At 43.3% G+C, this 16,907-nt stretch overlaps 6 protein-coding genes and 1 non-coding gene across 7 annotated transcripts; 2 read left to right on the forward strand and 5 right to left on the reverse strand.

Moving 5' to 3' along the window:
- Window positions 1–2,594: 2,594 nt before the first annotated feature.
- On the reverse strand, window positions 2,595–3,680 carry CLUP02_16328 (CFEM domain-containing protein; the record flags this gene model as incomplete). Its single annotated transcript, XM_049295252.1, has 4 exons — window positions 2,595–2,860; window positions 2,932–3,067; window positions 3,095–3,397; window positions 3,450–3,680. The coding sequence occupies 4 exons, from the start codon at window positions 3,678–3,680 to the stop codon at window positions 2,595–2,597; spliced, it is 936 nt and encodes a 311-aa protein (XP_049152399.1).
- A 914-nt stretch (window positions 3,681–4,594) lies between these two features.
- CLUP02_16329 (uncharacterized protein) lies at window positions 4,595–6,341 on the reverse strand (the record flags this gene model as incomplete). Its single annotated transcript, XM_049295253.1, has 2 exons — window positions 4,595–5,987; window positions 6,061–6,341. 2 exons carry the CDS (start codon window positions 6,339–6,341, stop codon window positions 4,595–4,597), a joined length of 1,674 nt encoding a protein of 557 aa, XP_049152400.1.
- A 38-nt stretch (window positions 6,342–6,379) lies between these two features.
- Window positions 6,380–7,142, forward strand: CLUP02_16330 (uncharacterized protein; the record flags this gene model as incomplete). The annotated part of the gene is made up of 5 exons (XM_049295254.1): window positions 6,380–6,434; window positions 6,497–6,611; window positions 6,654–6,722; window positions 6,808–6,936; window positions 7,037–7,142. The coding sequence occupies 5 exons, from the start codon at window positions 6,380–6,382 to the stop codon at window positions 7,140–7,142; spliced, it is 474 nt and encodes a 157-aa protein (XP_049152401.1).
- A 47-nt stretch (window positions 7,143–7,189) lies between these two features.
- CLUP02_16331 (uncharacterized protein) lies at window positions 7,190–9,661 on the forward strand (the record flags this gene model as incomplete). Its single annotated transcript, XM_049295255.1, has 11 exons — window positions 7,190–7,324; window positions 7,485–7,627; window positions 7,729–8,035; window positions 8,349–8,392; window positions 8,511–8,573; window positions 8,643–8,805; window positions 8,870–8,939; window positions 8,995–9,047; window positions 9,107–9,272; window positions 9,326–9,409; window positions 9,507–9,661. 11 exons carry the CDS (start codon window positions 7,190–7,192, stop codon window positions 9,659–9,661), a joined length of 1,383 nt encoding a protein of 460 aa, XP_049152402.1.
- A 104-nt stretch (window positions 9,662–9,765) lies between these two features.
- On the reverse strand, window positions 9,766–10,419 carry CLUP02_16333 (uncharacterized protein; the record flags this gene model as incomplete). Its single annotated transcript, XM_049295256.1, has 2 exons — window positions 9,766–10,007; window positions 10,092–10,419. The coding sequence occupies 2 exons, from the start codon at window positions 10,417–10,419 to the stop codon at window positions 9,766–9,768; spliced, it is 570 nt and encodes a 189-aa protein (XP_049152403.1).
- A 2,849-nt stretch (window positions 10,420–13,268) lies between these two features.
- CLUP02_16334 (uncharacterized protein) lies at window positions 13,269–15,673 on the reverse strand (the record flags this gene model as incomplete). The annotated part of the gene is made up of 9 exons (XM_049295257.1): window positions 13,269–13,290; window positions 13,355–13,781; window positions 13,844–13,932; window positions 13,993–14,018; window positions 14,070–14,673; window positions 14,903–14,981; window positions 15,054–15,097; window positions 15,175–15,310; window positions 15,379–15,673. 9 exons carry the CDS (start codon window positions 15,671–15,673, stop codon window positions 13,269–13,271), a joined length of 1,722 nt encoding a protein of 573 aa, XP_049152404.1.
- CLUP02_tRNA323 lies at window positions 15,494–15,568 on the reverse strand. Its single transcript has one exon. It is a non-coding gene; the product is annotated as a tRNA-OTHER (tRNA).
- Window positions 15,674–16,907: the final 1,234 nt, after the last annotated feature.

The following is a 16,907-nucleotide window of genomic DNA, read 5'->3' on the forward strand; positions in this document are numbered from 1 at the left end:
TTATAAAACCTTATACTTCCCCTTAAAATACAATTTCTCTTTTAAAAAGATCTTTGTAAGGTTTATAAATTGCCTCGTATTTATTATCAGATTTTTAGTATTTATATACGATCCCTATGTTACTACGTATTATTAGTAATTTTAGGTCGTTTGCCTCTTTTTTTATTAGCTAATCGGTATTAAATTTTGTGTTAGTAGCGGTAACGAGTTATAAATTAAAATAAGCAGAATTATCGATTATTATACTTCTAGTATTATATTTTACCCCGGTATATCTTTTTATAATAATAGATTTTTATTAGTAATTATAGGGAGGAAATCTAGGTCGTTTACCCTTTTTCTAAATTTATTAAAGTAATTATACGCTTTATTAACCTAGGCCTAGTTTTATAATACGAATTCCTTCTCTATAATTATTATTATTAGTATTTCGTATAGCTCTTACAATTATAATTGCGTTAATAATACCCCTTATTTATAAAAGAATTTATTAACTACTTTTACAATTCTTAAGCTTGCGCTTGCGAACTATTTATTTAGCTAGTAGCTAGAGTTATTTATAATTTTATAAAATAGGGGTTACCCCTATAGCCCCTTTTTTTTATAAACCTTAGTTAAATAGATTAATACTATATTAATTTACTTATCGTTAGGCTAATCCGCGATTTTATATATTTACGTTTCTTAATAGTCCGGGTTAATATTTATTTATTTATAAAGGATTAGGATTCTATTTAAAATCGGGTTTTGTCCTCTTTTTCTTTACCCTAACTTACTAAGGGTCGTGCTCTAGCTTATACTTATATTAGTAATTATTAGCATATTTAATTTTAATAAGGATATATTTAATCCGCGCACTAGTTATAATAAATCCGTGCTTTTATTATTCAACGAATTTATTAAAGTTTAAGAAATTCCTATTTCTTCTTACTATCTCGTTATTACTCTCGTTTTTATTATTTTTAGTAATTATTATTACCTTTTTAGATCGCTAGTTATTATACTTATTAAGATCTTTTCGTTTATTTAATATAAAAGGGTAGGTTATAATAGTTCTTTTTTATAATAATAATAATAAATATTTATATTATTATAAAAAGATATAGTAATTAGTCTCGGGATCTTTATTAATTACTAATTTTTATTATTTATATATTTTTAGCTTCTTAAGCCTCGTACTCTTTATAATCTCTAAATAGCTTCTTTTCCTAACTTATTTCTTTTAGGGTAGTATTTTATAAAAATAGTTAAAAATAGATATTAAGTAGCTCGTAAAAGAGCTATATAAGTTATTAAGAACTATATAGGCCGTTAAGTATAGTTAATAAAATTAAGCCCTCCTTTTTATAAAATCGTAAATTTTAAGGACTTATTAAAAATACTTACTTATTACTCGTACGCGGTAGGGTTAAATACCTTAGAGATCTTATTTTTTATAGCCTCTTAGTACCCTATTTTATATTTTTCAAGTAGTCTTTTTTATAACTTAATTACGGTTAGGTAATTATTATTTATTAATAATCCCTTTTATTACTTAGTTAATTTTTTAAAATTAGTAATTTTATATTAAGAGCTAGTATGAAAAGAAGCCCTTTAGTAGCCCTTTAGAAAATTCTTTTTTTTTTCCTTTAAATCCTTATCTTTTTAGTTTTTTTTTAAACTAATAATAACTTTAATAAGAGGTCGTAAGACTATTTTAAAGTAGCCGCTTTTTTTTTAAGTTAATTTTTAAAATCCGTAATATTCTTAACTCGATATTATTAGGACCTCTAAATCCCCTTTTTTTTTATTAAACTATCCCTTATATTTTATTTTTAAGTAATACTTAGGGGGTAGTTAAGGGAGCTATAAAGAGGTTATTTAGATCGTAAGTTTAAAGTTATACTTATAAGATCCTCGTAATAATAAACTTTTTTATATATTATAAATCTTTTAACTTAATAACTTTTATAAAGTTATTTTTATTATTAAATAAAAATATTTTTATTTAGAGATTTCTTTTTTTAATTATGCGGTACTTTTTTATATTATATTATTAAGCTCGTTTATTATACTAATTAATTAAGTAAGTAGTTATTATATAAGTATTTCTTTTTACTAATTTAATTAGTTAATTTCTAATTACGGGCTAGTTATAGAAAAGTCGTTTAGTAGAAAAGTTACTTAGGGCGACGGTAAAAAGCTAGTTACTTAAGTAGTTCTATTAATTAACGTAGTTTAATATAATAAACGTCGACCTTTCGTAAGTAATAAAGGGCTATAATTACTTAATTCCGTATAGTACTTAAGAATTACCTCTTTTTTTATCTATTTCTATAAGGTTAATTAGTACGAATCTCTTATTTTATATAATATTAAGAGGTCGTCTTTTTTATATAGCGAGATACCTTACTAATTTATAATAATAGAATTTAATTACTAATTAGTATTAGTATTTTTATTATAAAGTAGTTAGTTCGAACTGTAGTTAACGAAGAGATTAATTAAACTATATAAATATCTACGTAGTAGGTATAAAAAGGAGGTTCTAACCGTAGGTTAGGCTAGTTATAATAATTATAAATAGGGCCCTTAATTAGCCCCTGTGCAGTTAGCTATATGCCGCGGTCGAATTGGACTTCTAATCCGATAGACCTGTATTCTTGAACGCGCTTGGAACGTTGGACTGGCACGCATACAAAAGCGATACATATTGCTGTATCTTCTGCGCCCCAGGGCGCAAGACGCATAAACCTGGCCGACAGTCTGATTGCCATGAAAACCACCGGTAGGATGAATAAAAAGATTGTCGTGTATCGCGCCGTACTCGTCCGATCAGTCAGGGGAAACCCGCAGGACGACCACGTCAAGTTTGTAACAGCTAGATCATTGCATCAGCATCAACAATCCAACACATGATCGAGCGTCAACTAGCAAATTCGACATGCTTACCCAATGCTTCCTTTATCGTGCACGCATCTTTTACGCAGTCGCCAACAAGCCTGTTGAAAGTCGGATCGACACAAAGACATGTTTGATTCGAGATAGTGCAAGGTGATTGGGGAAGAGCCGAAAGAGCGCAGGATATCTCGAGAGAGTGTTAGTATGGTCACACCAAGCCCGCGAGAAACTCGTGGAAAAGTCGTAGGATACTGCTTACAGCGCACTGAGGAGCGTCAGCAATGGAGGCGGCTGAGGCCAGCCCTGTTAGCCCAGTCAAGAGCAAAGGGAGGAAAGAAGCCTTCATGGTGCAGCTCAGGGGTTTCCTTCTTGGTTCGCACCAGAGAACGCAGTGGTCTTTGATCGGGCACTCTGAAACCTCTATTGTCGGTATCCCACATTGCATGCGTGGCAGCGTGGGATTCTCGGTATTATACGAATCTACATAATCGACGGAAACAATGCTAGTGTCTACCATCTTTTCGATGATGCACACTGAATCCAGACCCAGAAGCCGGTCAACAAAAAACCACATCAGCGGCAAAGACGATCCCCCAAGATCGGCTCAAGTGGGAAAGGGCGGGCAAAGGGCTTGTGGGCGCTTCAGCTTTGGCGAGTAGGGGATGGCTGTCAACGCCAATGGGCGCGTTCTTGGCCTGGCGTGCATTGTTGTTGAAAGAAAACAGATCGTTTTCGTGTATGGCTATGGCTGCGTCGAGGACGATAATTGCGCCACAGGCGCAGCGTGGCTGGGAGGCCATGGCTGGCAATCTCGTCAGCTCTTGGGGCAACAAAAACCGCTTTTTGCATATCAGTTCGATGGGCATTAATCCGTTCCCTGTGGCTATCGAGAGAGACAATGCTAACCTATTAAGGCTGGTCTTTGAAAGCACAATTCACTGGCTTTTATTACCGTGCAATGCCGTAAATGCTCCGTAGTCGCGGATAGCGAGACTAGATCGCCGGATTTGGATCTAGATTCGCCGAATCGCACATCGTATCTAATGCGATAGATTCGATCGCACGTGGGGTACATCCATGCCCAAATAGCGGGTTGAAACAAACTCGGAGCTACCCTCCGATATGTGTTTGTTTGTTTCAACAGCCGGCCTGTTGTGCTCGCCGTGTTACCTCAGGCAAGATAAGATTTCTTCTCAGACTCAGCCACGTGTAGCGCGCGTCTGAGGTTTTGGAAGACGTCTTAATTGATTCATTCAACAGATCATCCGCCCAGCGACGGCCTCAAGAATCTGAGTGTGTGCCCACCTTACTTTACGTCAAATCCTCTACACAACCATCCGAAGGTTCAAGCATTAACCGTCAGAGGCTGAGACGAGACAAGGACACTCCCTGGATCTAATCAAGATTATCAATCAATCTGCATATATCCGTGCCCCAGATCAAACGTTCAATAGCTTATCCGTGAAATGAAATCAACAGGGATAAATTTTGAAGGTTCAAGTGTTGATTGGATCTAAGCCATAGTACGTGATGAACTATAACCACGATATTGACTAGAAAGGATACACTATCACAGTGAAGGAGAAATCTGATTTGAATGGCAAACCTCGAAAGGGTAGGATTGTATTCATGTCATTATTGGGTATATTGCATTCATTAGATACCCTTTTCAACTATTGGAAACCTCTCAGGCTTTTTTCATACACATTTTGTTTTAGACCTGGGCAGGCTTCTTCTCGGCATGCTCAGACATTCCCTGGATACCCTCAGCAGCCTCCTGCTTCTCGTTGTAGACAACATCTCTCGCCTCGGCATCAGCGTTACCGTGGAGACCAATTCTGTACCAGGGAAGCTCGAAGAGGCGATCCATATCCTCGAGAGCACGGCCAGAAGTCTCAGGAACGAAGAACCAAACCCAGGCACCACCGATGAGGGTGATGGCGGCGAACGACCAGAAGGTACCCATGGGCGAGATTCCACCGACGGAGGTGGATGCCAGCATATTGGGGACGGCACGAGAGTTGCCGTACTGGTTGGCAAAGTGAAGAGTCATGGCCCATGAGGTGGCGAGGGCGCGGACACGGAGGGGGAACAGCTCAGCAGTGAGGAGGTACTGCATGGAGTTCCAGCCGAGAGCCCAACCGAAGCCAGAGACATAGATCATGGCGATGGCACCCTTACTAACGCCGACCAGGTTGGCGGGGAGCTCAAAGGACTCGTCGACACCAAGCTTGGGCACGTGGGTGAGGAAGGAAGCAATGTAGACCATGGCAATGGCTTGCAGAGTGATACCCGTAAGCAGAGCGCGCTTGCGACCGATGACATCGACCAGGAACAGCGCACAGCCGACAGCAGCGACGAGCTTGACGACACCGAAGACGGCGGTAATGAGAAGGGACTCGTTCTGGCCCTCGATACCAAGGATCTTGAAGAGATCGGGAGCGTAGAGGGTAATGGAGCCGGCGCCGGACCACTGGGAGAGGAACTGGACCATGGTGGTGAGGTAGAGACGGTACAAGTTGCTGGGGACGAGGAAGAGCTCCTTGACCTTTCCGAACCAGGTGGTACCCTTGGTGGCCTCGAGCTCTTCCTGGTGAGAGTGCTGGATGGCGTAGATCTCACGGGTGACGTACTCATGGTCGACGGGGAGGTGACGGAGGTGAGCCATGGTTTCGGTAGCCTCCTCAATCTTACCCTGCTTGACGAGGAAGCGGGGCGACTCGAATTGGAAGAAGGTCAAGATGAAGATGATACCAGCGAACATGATGTGCAGGGAGGTGGGCACGAGCCAGCGGTTGTGGGTGGTGTCGCCGAGGTGAATCTGGCAGCCGTAGTTTGTGAAGTAGGCGAGCACGATACCCAGGTAGACGAAGCCGGTGAAGACGCAGGTGCAGAGACCACGGACGGAGGCCGGGGCAATCTCGGCAAGGTAGACGGGACCGACGACGGGTGTCTGGCCGACACCGAGACCGGCGATAAAACGACCAGCGTAGACGGCGCCGAGGTGTCCGTTGTTGGCCATGAAGATGGCAATACCGATGATCCAGATGACGCAGAGTTGACGGGTAGCCCAGATACGGCCGATCTTATCGCAAATGACGAAGGCACTGTACGTGGTATCAGCGGTTAGAGAGAGTTCTGCGAAGAGACTTTGAAGAGGGAAAGTGTAGCCAAGCTTACAAGAGAGCACCAGCGACGGAACCGAGCTGAACCATGGCAGAAACGTTGGCCTTGATGTTGGTCTTCTCGGCAGCGCTGTATTGATCGTAGTGAATGAACTTTTGGAAATCCTTGGAACCGAAAGCGCCAGAGATGAGACCCTCATCGACACCACGGGCCGCGCCCATGAGCCCGAAGGAGATGACAGCGAACCATAGCCGCCAGTTGAAGACGCCCTCGGGTTCACCGAGGTCGCCCAACTTGAAGATGTTGATGGGCTTTTTGACACCACCGCCTGCCATGTTGATGGTATTTGATTTGCTCGCACGGGATATTCAAGATGGACAAGAAAGGTGTGGGAGGAGGTGCGTGGGCTTTGGGGTATGAACACGACGGTTGAGGAACAAGAAACCCGAAGAAGGGAAAGGAGTGGTTCCTATTAATACTTAGATCTGAGGAGAGAAGGAGGAGGAGGGCACACGTAGATCCATACCTCCCTCGTTCTACATCACACTAGATCCCATCTTCGCGTGGACCAACCCAACCTATCTCCCCCGTCCCCGCCCCAGAGAGTGAGATGACAGCCAGCGGCCAATGCGACCCCATGGGAAAAGAAGGGTAGAGGATGTCGGGATGGATGGTCTCCGGCGACTGGCCAATCGCTCAACTTCCGTTCCACCATCGTGAAAAATTACGAGGGGAAGGAATGAACGGATGGTGTCCTTGTTACGAAACTAAGCAAGGGTGGCTTGAGATGGGGGGTACCAGTATGGGGATGAACATGGAGATGCGTGGGGAGGAGACCTGGCGAGCGGCGGCGGTCGAACAAGGTCGTGAAGTGGGCGGCAGCTTGCCCAAATCCGGCCATGCCAACCGCGCGCCGGGGGCGGGTTTGGGGTAGGTTGGGGAAGACTAGGAAGACTAGGAAGACCAGGAGGGGGGGGGGAGAAGGCGGGAAGAAGGAAGATAGAAAGGCGACGAGGATGTTGCCGGTCAGATCTCCGGTGGCCTTTCCAGCTCGTACTCACAAGAGCCGCTGCCTATCGTCCATCTTGACTGTGACATTCGTCCACCTTCGTAGTTTTTCTCGGGCACACCTGTAAATGTGTCACCGCATAGGACCTATCTAATTATCCACTTTGATAATGCAATGGCAGAGTACACGTTATCCTCTCGGATCTTCGGCATGCTGAAAAAGGAAGGAAAATGTGTTGATGAATTACTCATTGCTAGGACGAGATATCACAATCTGAATCACAGCGAAGAACCGCCGAGTCGAATTGATGTAAGTGAAAGTTGACGGAAAAGCAGGAAAAAAGGGGACCAAGAAAAAAGTGAATCAACGGAAAACACGCTGATACAAAACTCAAATTTCAAAAGCGTTCACCTGCCCCTCAAAAAGCGAGGATAACCACTGGTTGACACCGGATGACTGGTTGATTTAGCTCAAGGATAACCGTGGCTATAGGCAGCACGGTCTTCATGCCGCCCTCGTTCGCTTTCATATTTCGACATACGTTGGACTAGCGAGGCAGCCTATACTTGCCTCAACCGACGCGTTGGGATCAAGAGGCTCCCGCAAGTTTCCGTAATGCAACACACCTACATGCCATTCCATGCAGTAAGTTTTCGTAAACTGCTCTATCATTAGCCAAACCGTCAGACGGAGCTACGCCGCTCGTTCCATAGCGCACCGACGGCGCGCGCGAACGTTGATGGTGGTGGTCGGGACAAGAAATACGCCTCAAGTCTTGTTTGCGCCGGCAGGCTGCTGTCCCGCGTCGCTGGATTGGAACCAAGACTTTTCACCAAGGGCGATCAGCCAGCGCCAAGTGACGTGATGTCTCCCCCGGCTGGGCGTCTGGGCTCTGCCAAGAAGGAACCTGAAGAGCTGGCCAAGTCGGACCTGGCGGCAGGGTTTACTGAGGTACCTTACCCAACGGCATCCAAAGTTGCGGTCCGGCTGACTGCTCGCGTGTTCTTGGCTCTTCTCACTGTGAGACAGACTGCAGTGATGCACTGCCTGACTACCTACCTAGGCTACGGATGAGTCTGTGTGTGCGTTGGCTGCGTTGTTCTCTGTGTGTGCGCGCTATCGTGCTACCCCTGGCTGATATAGGAGTTGGCTCCGCATTCTCCGCGCTTTGGGGTTTGGAGAAGATGAGATGGTCCAGACGAGCAACCATTTCCCCGCAACATACCACTCTGGCACTGCAACCCTCCTCAAGGATTTCTAGAAACATTGGCTGCGATATGACTCGTCGACGGCCGATGCTCGCTAGTCTTGCTGACAAACGGATGAGCTCCAGGAGGAAGAGGGGACCAAGAAGATGGAGAACAAGACTGGAGTACGGTGACACGGTCTACGCAGAGGTAGTGAAGCCTACTGCGAAGAGGAGGGGGGGGAGATGGAATCCAAGACAAACCACTCGCAAAAGCCCCATCATCGGCCCATGATCCATGTCCAAAAGGCCGTTTGCGCGCGTGGAACCCAACAAAAACACGCAAGATTTCCCCCATCCCCATATCTCAAAGTGCTTGTTTCGTCGCTGGCTAAAGTGCTAACGCAAGCTGCCTTGCGTAAAGAACTGGATACCCGACAGGTTCGCACTCCGCAAGCTCGCAGCTCGCAGCTCGCCGCCGGCCGGTGGATCCCGAATGGACCGTTTCGGGCTTAAGTCGACGGGGCCATCAACTGCCGCTCGGCCATCTTCCGTGAGGGCGAAGACGGAGTGCGCCCGCGCCTCGAAGCCATTTTGGAATCGAGTCATCGCACCCCGGTCTGCTCCGGTTTATTGATACTTAGACGTGAAAAGATGCAGAGCGCCAGAGCCAGAGCCCGAACGGAGACTGGCTAATTCAGCCATTCAGCAGAAGAGCAGACATTAGCCTGCGACAAGGTCTGGCCCATCGGGGTTCGACCGACGATATTCGCCTCTCTCTTTCCTCTCACAGTGACTCTCGATCTCTTTCTCTTTCATCTCCCTCGGCTCGGTGCCCATTTTTTCGTCTCCTCCCCTCATTTTAGCCAAATAAGATGGATCTCGTAGTGACTCTGACCCCGTAGAATAAGCTTACATGTCCGTACTTGGCCAACCAGAGGAACGATAATCTGCGCCGTGATACTTTGATACGCCTAGTGATTCGTGAGCTTTGGGGAAGATCCGGCGACAGCGCCAGGGTATCTCGGCCAGATTCCAAGTTTCCCAACCTCGTCCTAGGGCACGGTCTTGGTATCAACCCCAAGTCCCTTTGATGGATCATGGGCCTCCCTTCAACTCCAAAGACCCCACGGAGAAAGCTTCCTTCAATGGGGATGGTATGGGGAAAACTGGAGTTGGAATATCTAAGCGCTCAACTTACAGCTCGCGTGAGGTCTTGACGCTTCCACACACACCAAAAGAGTAGCAGGCAATATAGGACAGAGACGCACACCATGTTCTTAAATGGCACATTCTCAATAACAGGGTGCTTCTTGTCAACCTCGACGCGGACGGAGTCCACCCGTCAGGGTCGTCACATGGCGAAGGAAGCGGAGGACGTCCAACAGGCAACTCCCAGCCACCCAGGATCAAGCATGCAACCTACAGGTTTGCGGGGATTTCACGTCTTGGTAAATTAGACCTCATACGATCGTCCCACGCGGCGGCATGCCAACAAGAACTTTTTTTCTCCCTGAATTACACTAAGTATATTGGTCAAATCCTTTACCTGAGAATTTCCATGTTAGTGAAGAACTGGAGATCCTTCGTTCAAACTCAGACCGGCTTCGGAGGGCAGAATAGAGAGCGAGTCCGACTGATCGACGGTTGCAACGCTACTAGCGGCACTTACCAACGGTCCCAGAAACCTGATTTGTATGCTCTCCCCGCGCAGTTTCTTTGTGACCGCTCCCATGGGCCATCGGCCATGTAACAGTCCATCCTTGGCGCCGAAGTCTCGCCCTTTCTCCGCGTTGTGCCATTCCCCTGGGAAATCCGTACAAGATTACTCACCCACGGCCGACGAGACTCACCACTTTACTCATCTTCTGACCAACGACCTCCACATACCCTTGGTGCATGTCGCATAGTGGCTCTCCCCAAAGGCGACAACCCACTCAGCAGCAAAAGCGTCGTCAAAAATCCTCAGCAGCATCATCTGCTCCGGGTCCATGTCCACGCCGCAAACCTCGCACGGCGCGTTGACGGTTTCCTGGTCCTCGGCGGACAGCGTGACGATGTTCTTACACGAGCCGAAGAAGCACAAGCACTGCCCGCGGGCCGATGAGCAGACTTCGCGGCGTACCACCGCGACGTGGGCGCCCTTGCATCCGTCACGCGGGGTATTCCCGCCTACGGCGCCGGTGCAGTTTGCGGAGGCAATCCACTGGATGCACATGACTGGTAAGTCGACCCACCCCCTTTTGGCCACCCCCCCCTTTTGGCCACCCCATTAAAACATAGTATCAAAACATCGCTACTAACTATACTTAATTAATTAACTATCTTCTACTACTATAATAATATAATTATTATTCTCCCTAAGTAATTCGACCCTTACGAGTTAACTAGGACTAACTAGACGGTCGCTAGAGTCCTCTTAAGCTCTTTATATATCCTAAATATTCATAAACTTAGTATTTAGGTTTATTAATATATTCTTCTTTTTTTATAGCCTTAATTAGTTAACTTTAGTTTTTAAAACTCGAATATAGTATTAAAATATTACTAAATAGTAGGCTTACTCGCTAAATACTTTTTTTACTTTTTTAAATAATAGTCGTTAAGTATTATAGTCTAAACTAAGCTTTATAAATAACTTTAACTAATTATAGAGCTTGCTAGCCTTTTTAAGTATTAATTAGTTAATAATAGACGCTACTAATACTTAGTTAATAGCTTTTTTAGTATTACTAGTTACTTACTTAGTATTTACGGTCTTTTTAATTAGTATAACTAAGTTAAGTAGGACTATTAAATTAGTAAGTAGTCTAGCTATATTAAGAGGATATAGTCTAGTTACTTTCTACTTACTTCGTATATTTAACGACGTTAGACTAGCTAAACAAGCTTTTTAATAATAGCTTAAGAAGTACCGCTTTTTAATAATAATAGAATTATTTACTATATCCTCCTTACTAAGCTCCTTCTTATACTTAGACTTAATAAGTCTAAAAATAGCTATATTTAATAGCTAAAGGATATAAGAAGTATATAATAATAAGAATAATAAGTAGACGTTATTTCTATAGTATTCTTATATAAATTTTATTATTATATAACTCTTATAACTATTTAGAACTAATAGTCGAGGCTTATTAAGTATACTAAGCCCCCTAAGGGGGGGGGTTTTAGTTTATAATAAGAATACTATTTTTAACTACTTAAGGGCAGTCTTATCGGTTATTTAGCTATTATATATTATTATAAATTCTTAACTAGTATAAGAGTTAAGTTTAAGTAAAAACTATTACTATTATACCGACTTTCCCTTATATATAACTAGTAATTTAATAGCTCGATTATTAATAAAAATATACTCAATTATAAATACTTAAGTACGCGAACTAGGCTCTTTTTTTTATATTACTATAGTCTCTATTTTACCTAAAACTAAGCTATTAAATCCCTTACCCTCTAAAATACTAATCTTATTTATATTATACTTATTAGCCTATTTAATATTACTAATCTTTAGTATATTAAGTAATCTAAATTATAACTTAATTATATTAATAATAGCCCTATTTAGACGCCTCGAATTAATAATACGACTTTTTTAGACCTTAATTAATGAGTTTCTCTTTAAAAAAGCGTCTATCTATCTCTTTTTAAAAGGATTTATGTCCCCCTAGGATCTTAGAACTCGCTTAGTAAATTTTATAAGCTATTTATAAGTTAATATAATACTTAAATTATACTAAATATAAACTTATTAAATTAGCTAATCTTCTTATTATAAAAGAAGCCTCTAGAGGTTTATAAATACTATTACCCTTATTTAGTAGCCTTTTTTATAATTATAAAGAGTTGACCTTAGAACTCCGAACTTAATTAAGGCCCGATTAACTAAGAGACCTCTTTTAATAGCCTTAAGAGCCCGAATAACTTTATTTTTAGTATACGAGACTATTATATATTAATAAATAAGTATATAAAAAAGAATTGTATTTGGACGATTTTTATAATTATTATAGTAGTTTAAAAATCGTGGGTAGGGTTTTAATATAGTGGCTGGGATAGAGAAATGGGGTGGCCAAAAGGGGGGGGTGGCCAAAAGGGGGTGGGTCGACTTAGTGGTTATCTTTCTCTTATTTCCCTCGTTAGGGTTATAGCTGCTACTATGTGAGTGAGATCCGAACGTGACAATCAGTTCGTGTGTCGTATCCGAAATTTTGCTTGATGTATTGCAATTGAATTCTGGGTATGCAGAGGATGTTTGCTGATACTAGCGAACTAAATACCTTTACCACACGGTGACTCTCGCTAAACAGACTCTATGTTTGTGTGTCAAACAATAGCATTGTCTGTCATTTGAAGACCCAGCCCTTACCTCAATCGCCATATTATGTGTTCTATGAGCGAGTTTGATTCACAACCAATATCTTTAGTTTTTAGGTCGCAACACACACACATATCCCTGCACAATCGATTTCAATATCTTTTCTCTTTGTTTGGTTACGTTCTGTTAAAACAGTCTTTGAGCATCAACATGTCTTTTGTCTTTGAGCATCTGGTGAAAGTCGACGTTCACAAAAGAACGCCAAGAAACCTTGGCAACCGTGGTTCCAAGCCACTTGGCATCGCCAAGATGGGCTCCAGCTAGAGCCTCAACTCCAATGACCCGCATCTACACTTCTCATTCAACCGGTCTGATATTACGTTCCTCTTCCATCTAGAAAACAATATGCCTCAGTGGGATGCTGCAGCGGACACATCCTCCCGCAACCTAATCGAGACATGACATGAACCATCACCCCCGGCCCGCTGCCGCCATCTCATCAACGAAGGTGCCGCATAGCCGGTCCAAAACGTGTCAATCCGTCAACCAACCCGCAGCACCGGAGTAATCCTCCTCCACCACAAAATTCTCCGCAACCTGTCAACATGCTCGCTTCCCCAGACCAGGCAAAGTGCCATGCCACGTTCCTCCTTCCTTCCCCATGGGCCATGACGGGGGTGAGGTAAATGAATCACCCCCTCCGAGTTGAGGAACATGAACCCCCGGTTCCAGAGAACGCACGCCACTTATACCCCGTTGATCCGTGAACTGCGTGCTCGTTTGAGTGTAGCTACCGCGCCGCCCCCAACGTTTCCCCAACGCGACCCTTTACCCCGTGCCGAGTTGCGTTCCCCCAAATTCCAGAAGAACTTCCCTTGCCCTTACCGTCCTCTCGTCGTCGTACCCCGCAAAGACCACCAGCTTCTCCACCGCCAACTTTGCATACTTCTTACTTAACTCCATCTCCCCCATGTTACGGTACACCCCAGCAACTATGCTATAGAACTCGCCCGCCTGCGCCGTCAACTCTTCTTTCACCAGGATATCTTCAAGCTCGTCGATCAGCTCCGCCACCAAAGACGGTGAGCCTGCGATGACTGGGTCCTCGAGCTCCGAGAAGATCTCCGACAGCCGTCTGCGGTAAGCATCTGAGATGGCCAGCACTTCGGGAGAGGAACTACAGAGCACGCAGGTGCAGTTGAAACCCCACTCTTGAAGAGCCTTTTGCCGGTCTTGGTACAGCATGTTTAGCATCGAGTCTGTACGTTCCTGGTATTAGTCCTGTTCAAATGGCTGTGCGGGACGGATTCAGGGTTCTTACAACTGATGCTTAGTTCCTCGCCCGGCAAGATGTCTTTGTACGCCACGATTTCTAGTTCCAATGTCCGGGGCGAGAAGCGGGTTATTGCACTAGCTTTTGGTAAGCACTCTATCTTTACCTATGTTGTCTCGAGAAGGTTGCAGGCGTACTTGGGCTTACAAGCATGATTGATTCTCTGATTGGTGTCAGAAAAGCTGGAACAAGATGCTAGAAGCTGATCACCTACCGCGACCTGTGGAAACAGTCCAAGGTGGGCAACGTTATTGAAACTTGCGCCAAATGTGTTTGTTCGGATGATATCTTCCAGAACATGGCCCCCGGTGCTCCTAGAAAGTTCAAACACTCTTTGCTGATCCTCTCTCGGCAGCCGAATGAAGCCCTCCTCTAACACCCACAGAGCCTGCATCCAGCTAATCGGCTCAGATACTTGCGCCAATTGCACAACGACAGGGTGTTCCCTCAAGATGACATCCCCCGCGCGGATGCGGATGTTTGCGACAGCTCCTAAACCTTTACCCGGTATCGTCTCAACATCGAAGGGGAGTGGGTCGGCAGAATCAGGTGAAGGTTGAGTACTGGCCAATTGGGTGTCAAAATCCTCAACGAGGCTGACATCACCGGCTGCAACCTCTGGGCTTGTGATTACGAGAAGACCTTTGTTCCCCCGAAAGTCTTCTTTGATGAAAGCGCAGTGTTGTAGTGTCTTGTTTGACTTTGGGCCGACACATACCGGCTCTTGCGTCCATGGGCGCCATTCCGTGACCTTGGCAGCCTTCCCTGAACTATACTTCAATGGGCATTGTTGTTCAAACTCGATATTGGTAAGTGGACTAGGGGTATCAATAATGTGGTTGAAAGGAGTTGACGAAACAATAGTCGTAACCAACAAAAGGCAACTCCAAGGCCAAACTATAGACGAAGACAAGCCCATCGTAATCGCAACAAAGAGATAACAGATGGAATACCTAGGAGAAAAGCTATCCTCGAAACGACATGACCTTATAGAAAAGTTTCCTTCAGCCAAGCAATGGGAGCCTCGCCATCACCATTATAGCCGACCAATCGAGATAGTTGCCGCTGCCACCCTCCTTGGCGAAACAAGCGTGGCATTTAGGCTCAACCCGCGATACTACGACCCCTTGCGACGATCTTTTTCTCGGCGCAGGATCTCGCTAGACTGAGATAGCTCCCGCTTTCTGCATTTCTGTACGGACCGGAGCGTCAAACGCCGCGATGCCAAGTTCTGCCAAGATGCTTGGTTTTTGGAGAAAGTCGTCGTGTGGCACGTTCTTTTAGCTGGGCTGGGCAAGACTTATGAGATGGAGGGGAACCCTGCAGCCATGGCGAAATTTGAAGAGCGTCTTAGAGTCAAGTGAGTCTTATTGGGTTCCTTGATGACGATGCCAAGACCAGGGAGAGGGGGATGATCTGTGGTGATCGGGGGACGAGTTTCGTCAAAAAGGACAGCTAAGATCACAACGAGGGTATATCTAGCCGGTAGTATTCAAGCTCATTTGCTTTGCTTTGAACGTAACATGCTTCAGCATAAGACGAGCAAAAAGATACGGTTGCTAGTTCAATCGCTGACGGGAATTGAGCCCGACGTGGCTGGTTATTGTTAGTGAAATGTGCGACGATATTCAGGATAGGCGTCTGGTGCTTACGGGTCGAACCCACAACCTTGAGATTAAGAGTCTCACGCTCTACCGATTGAGCTAGCCGGGCAATTGATGCGGTTGATGAAGATTTATCGGGTGGATTGAAGCTGATGGATTTCAGGTTGTGCGTGAGGTGAGGGCACGATCCACATTCAACACCAAGGGCATCCATCGTAAACCCTCCGGACGACCCGGGCCTCGGCGGGTCGGGGTATGGGCCCTCTTTCGGGATGGCGTTTCGACTTGCCCAGCCTAGAGCAGGGTAGGGGACGGCTTTATAATATTCTAATTTAGGATAATAATTATCAAATTAGAAGTCTAATTCGACCGCGGTATATAGCCAACTACGCAGGGGCTAATTAGGGGCCCTATTTATAATTATTATAACTAGCCTAACTTATAGTTAGAACCTCCTTTTTATACTTATTACGTAGATATTTATATAATTTAATTAATCTCTTCGTTAATTACGGTTCGAACTAACTACCCTATAATAGGGATACTAATACTAATTAGTAATTAAATTTTATTATTATAAGTTAGTAAGGTATCTTATTATATAAAAGAGACGACCTCTTAATATTATATAAAATAAGAGATTTATACTAATTAATTTTATAAAAATAGATAAAAAAAGAGGTAATTCTCGAATACTATATAAAATTAAGTAATTATAGCCCTTTATTATTTCCGAGAGGTCGACGTTTATTATATTAAAATACGTTAATTAATAGAACTACTTAAGTAACTAGCTTTTTACTATCGCCCTAAGTAGCTTTTTTACTAAACGACTTTTCTATAACTAGCCCGTAATTAAAAATGAATTAGTTAAATTAGTAAAAGGAAATACTTATATAATAATTACTTATTTAATTAATTAGTATAATAAACGAGCTTAATAATATAATATAAAAAAGTACTACGTAATTAAAAAAGGGGATTTTTAAATATAAATATTCTTATTTAATAATAAAAGTAACCTTATAGGAGTTATTAAGCTAAGAGATTTATAATATATAAAAAAGTTTATTATTACGAGGATTTTATAAATATAACTTTAAGCTTACGATTTAAACGACCTTTTTATAGTTTTTTTTAACTACCCCCCGGGTATTACTTAAAAATATAATATAGGGGACGGTTTAATAAAAGAGGAGGGGATTTAAAGGTTTTAATAATATTAAGTTAAGAGTATTATAAATCTTAGAAATTAATTTAAAAAGAAGGCGGCTACCCTAAAATAGTCTTACGACCTCTTATTAAAGTTATTATTAGTTAAGGACAAGGCTAAAAAAACGAGGATTTAAAAGGAAAAAAAAAGAATTTTTTAAAGGGCTATTAAAAGGCTTTTTTTTATACTAACTTTTAATATAAGATTACTAATTTTAAAGAATTAACTAAGTAAT

The sequence above is a fragment of the Colletotrichum lupini genome, chromosome 9 (assembly GCF_023278565.1).
Source record: "Colletotrichum lupini chromosome 9, complete sequence".
Taxonomy (NCBI): domain Eukaryota; kingdom Fungi; phylum Ascomycota; class Sordariomycetes; order Glomerellales; family Glomerellaceae; genus Colletotrichum; species Colletotrichum lupini.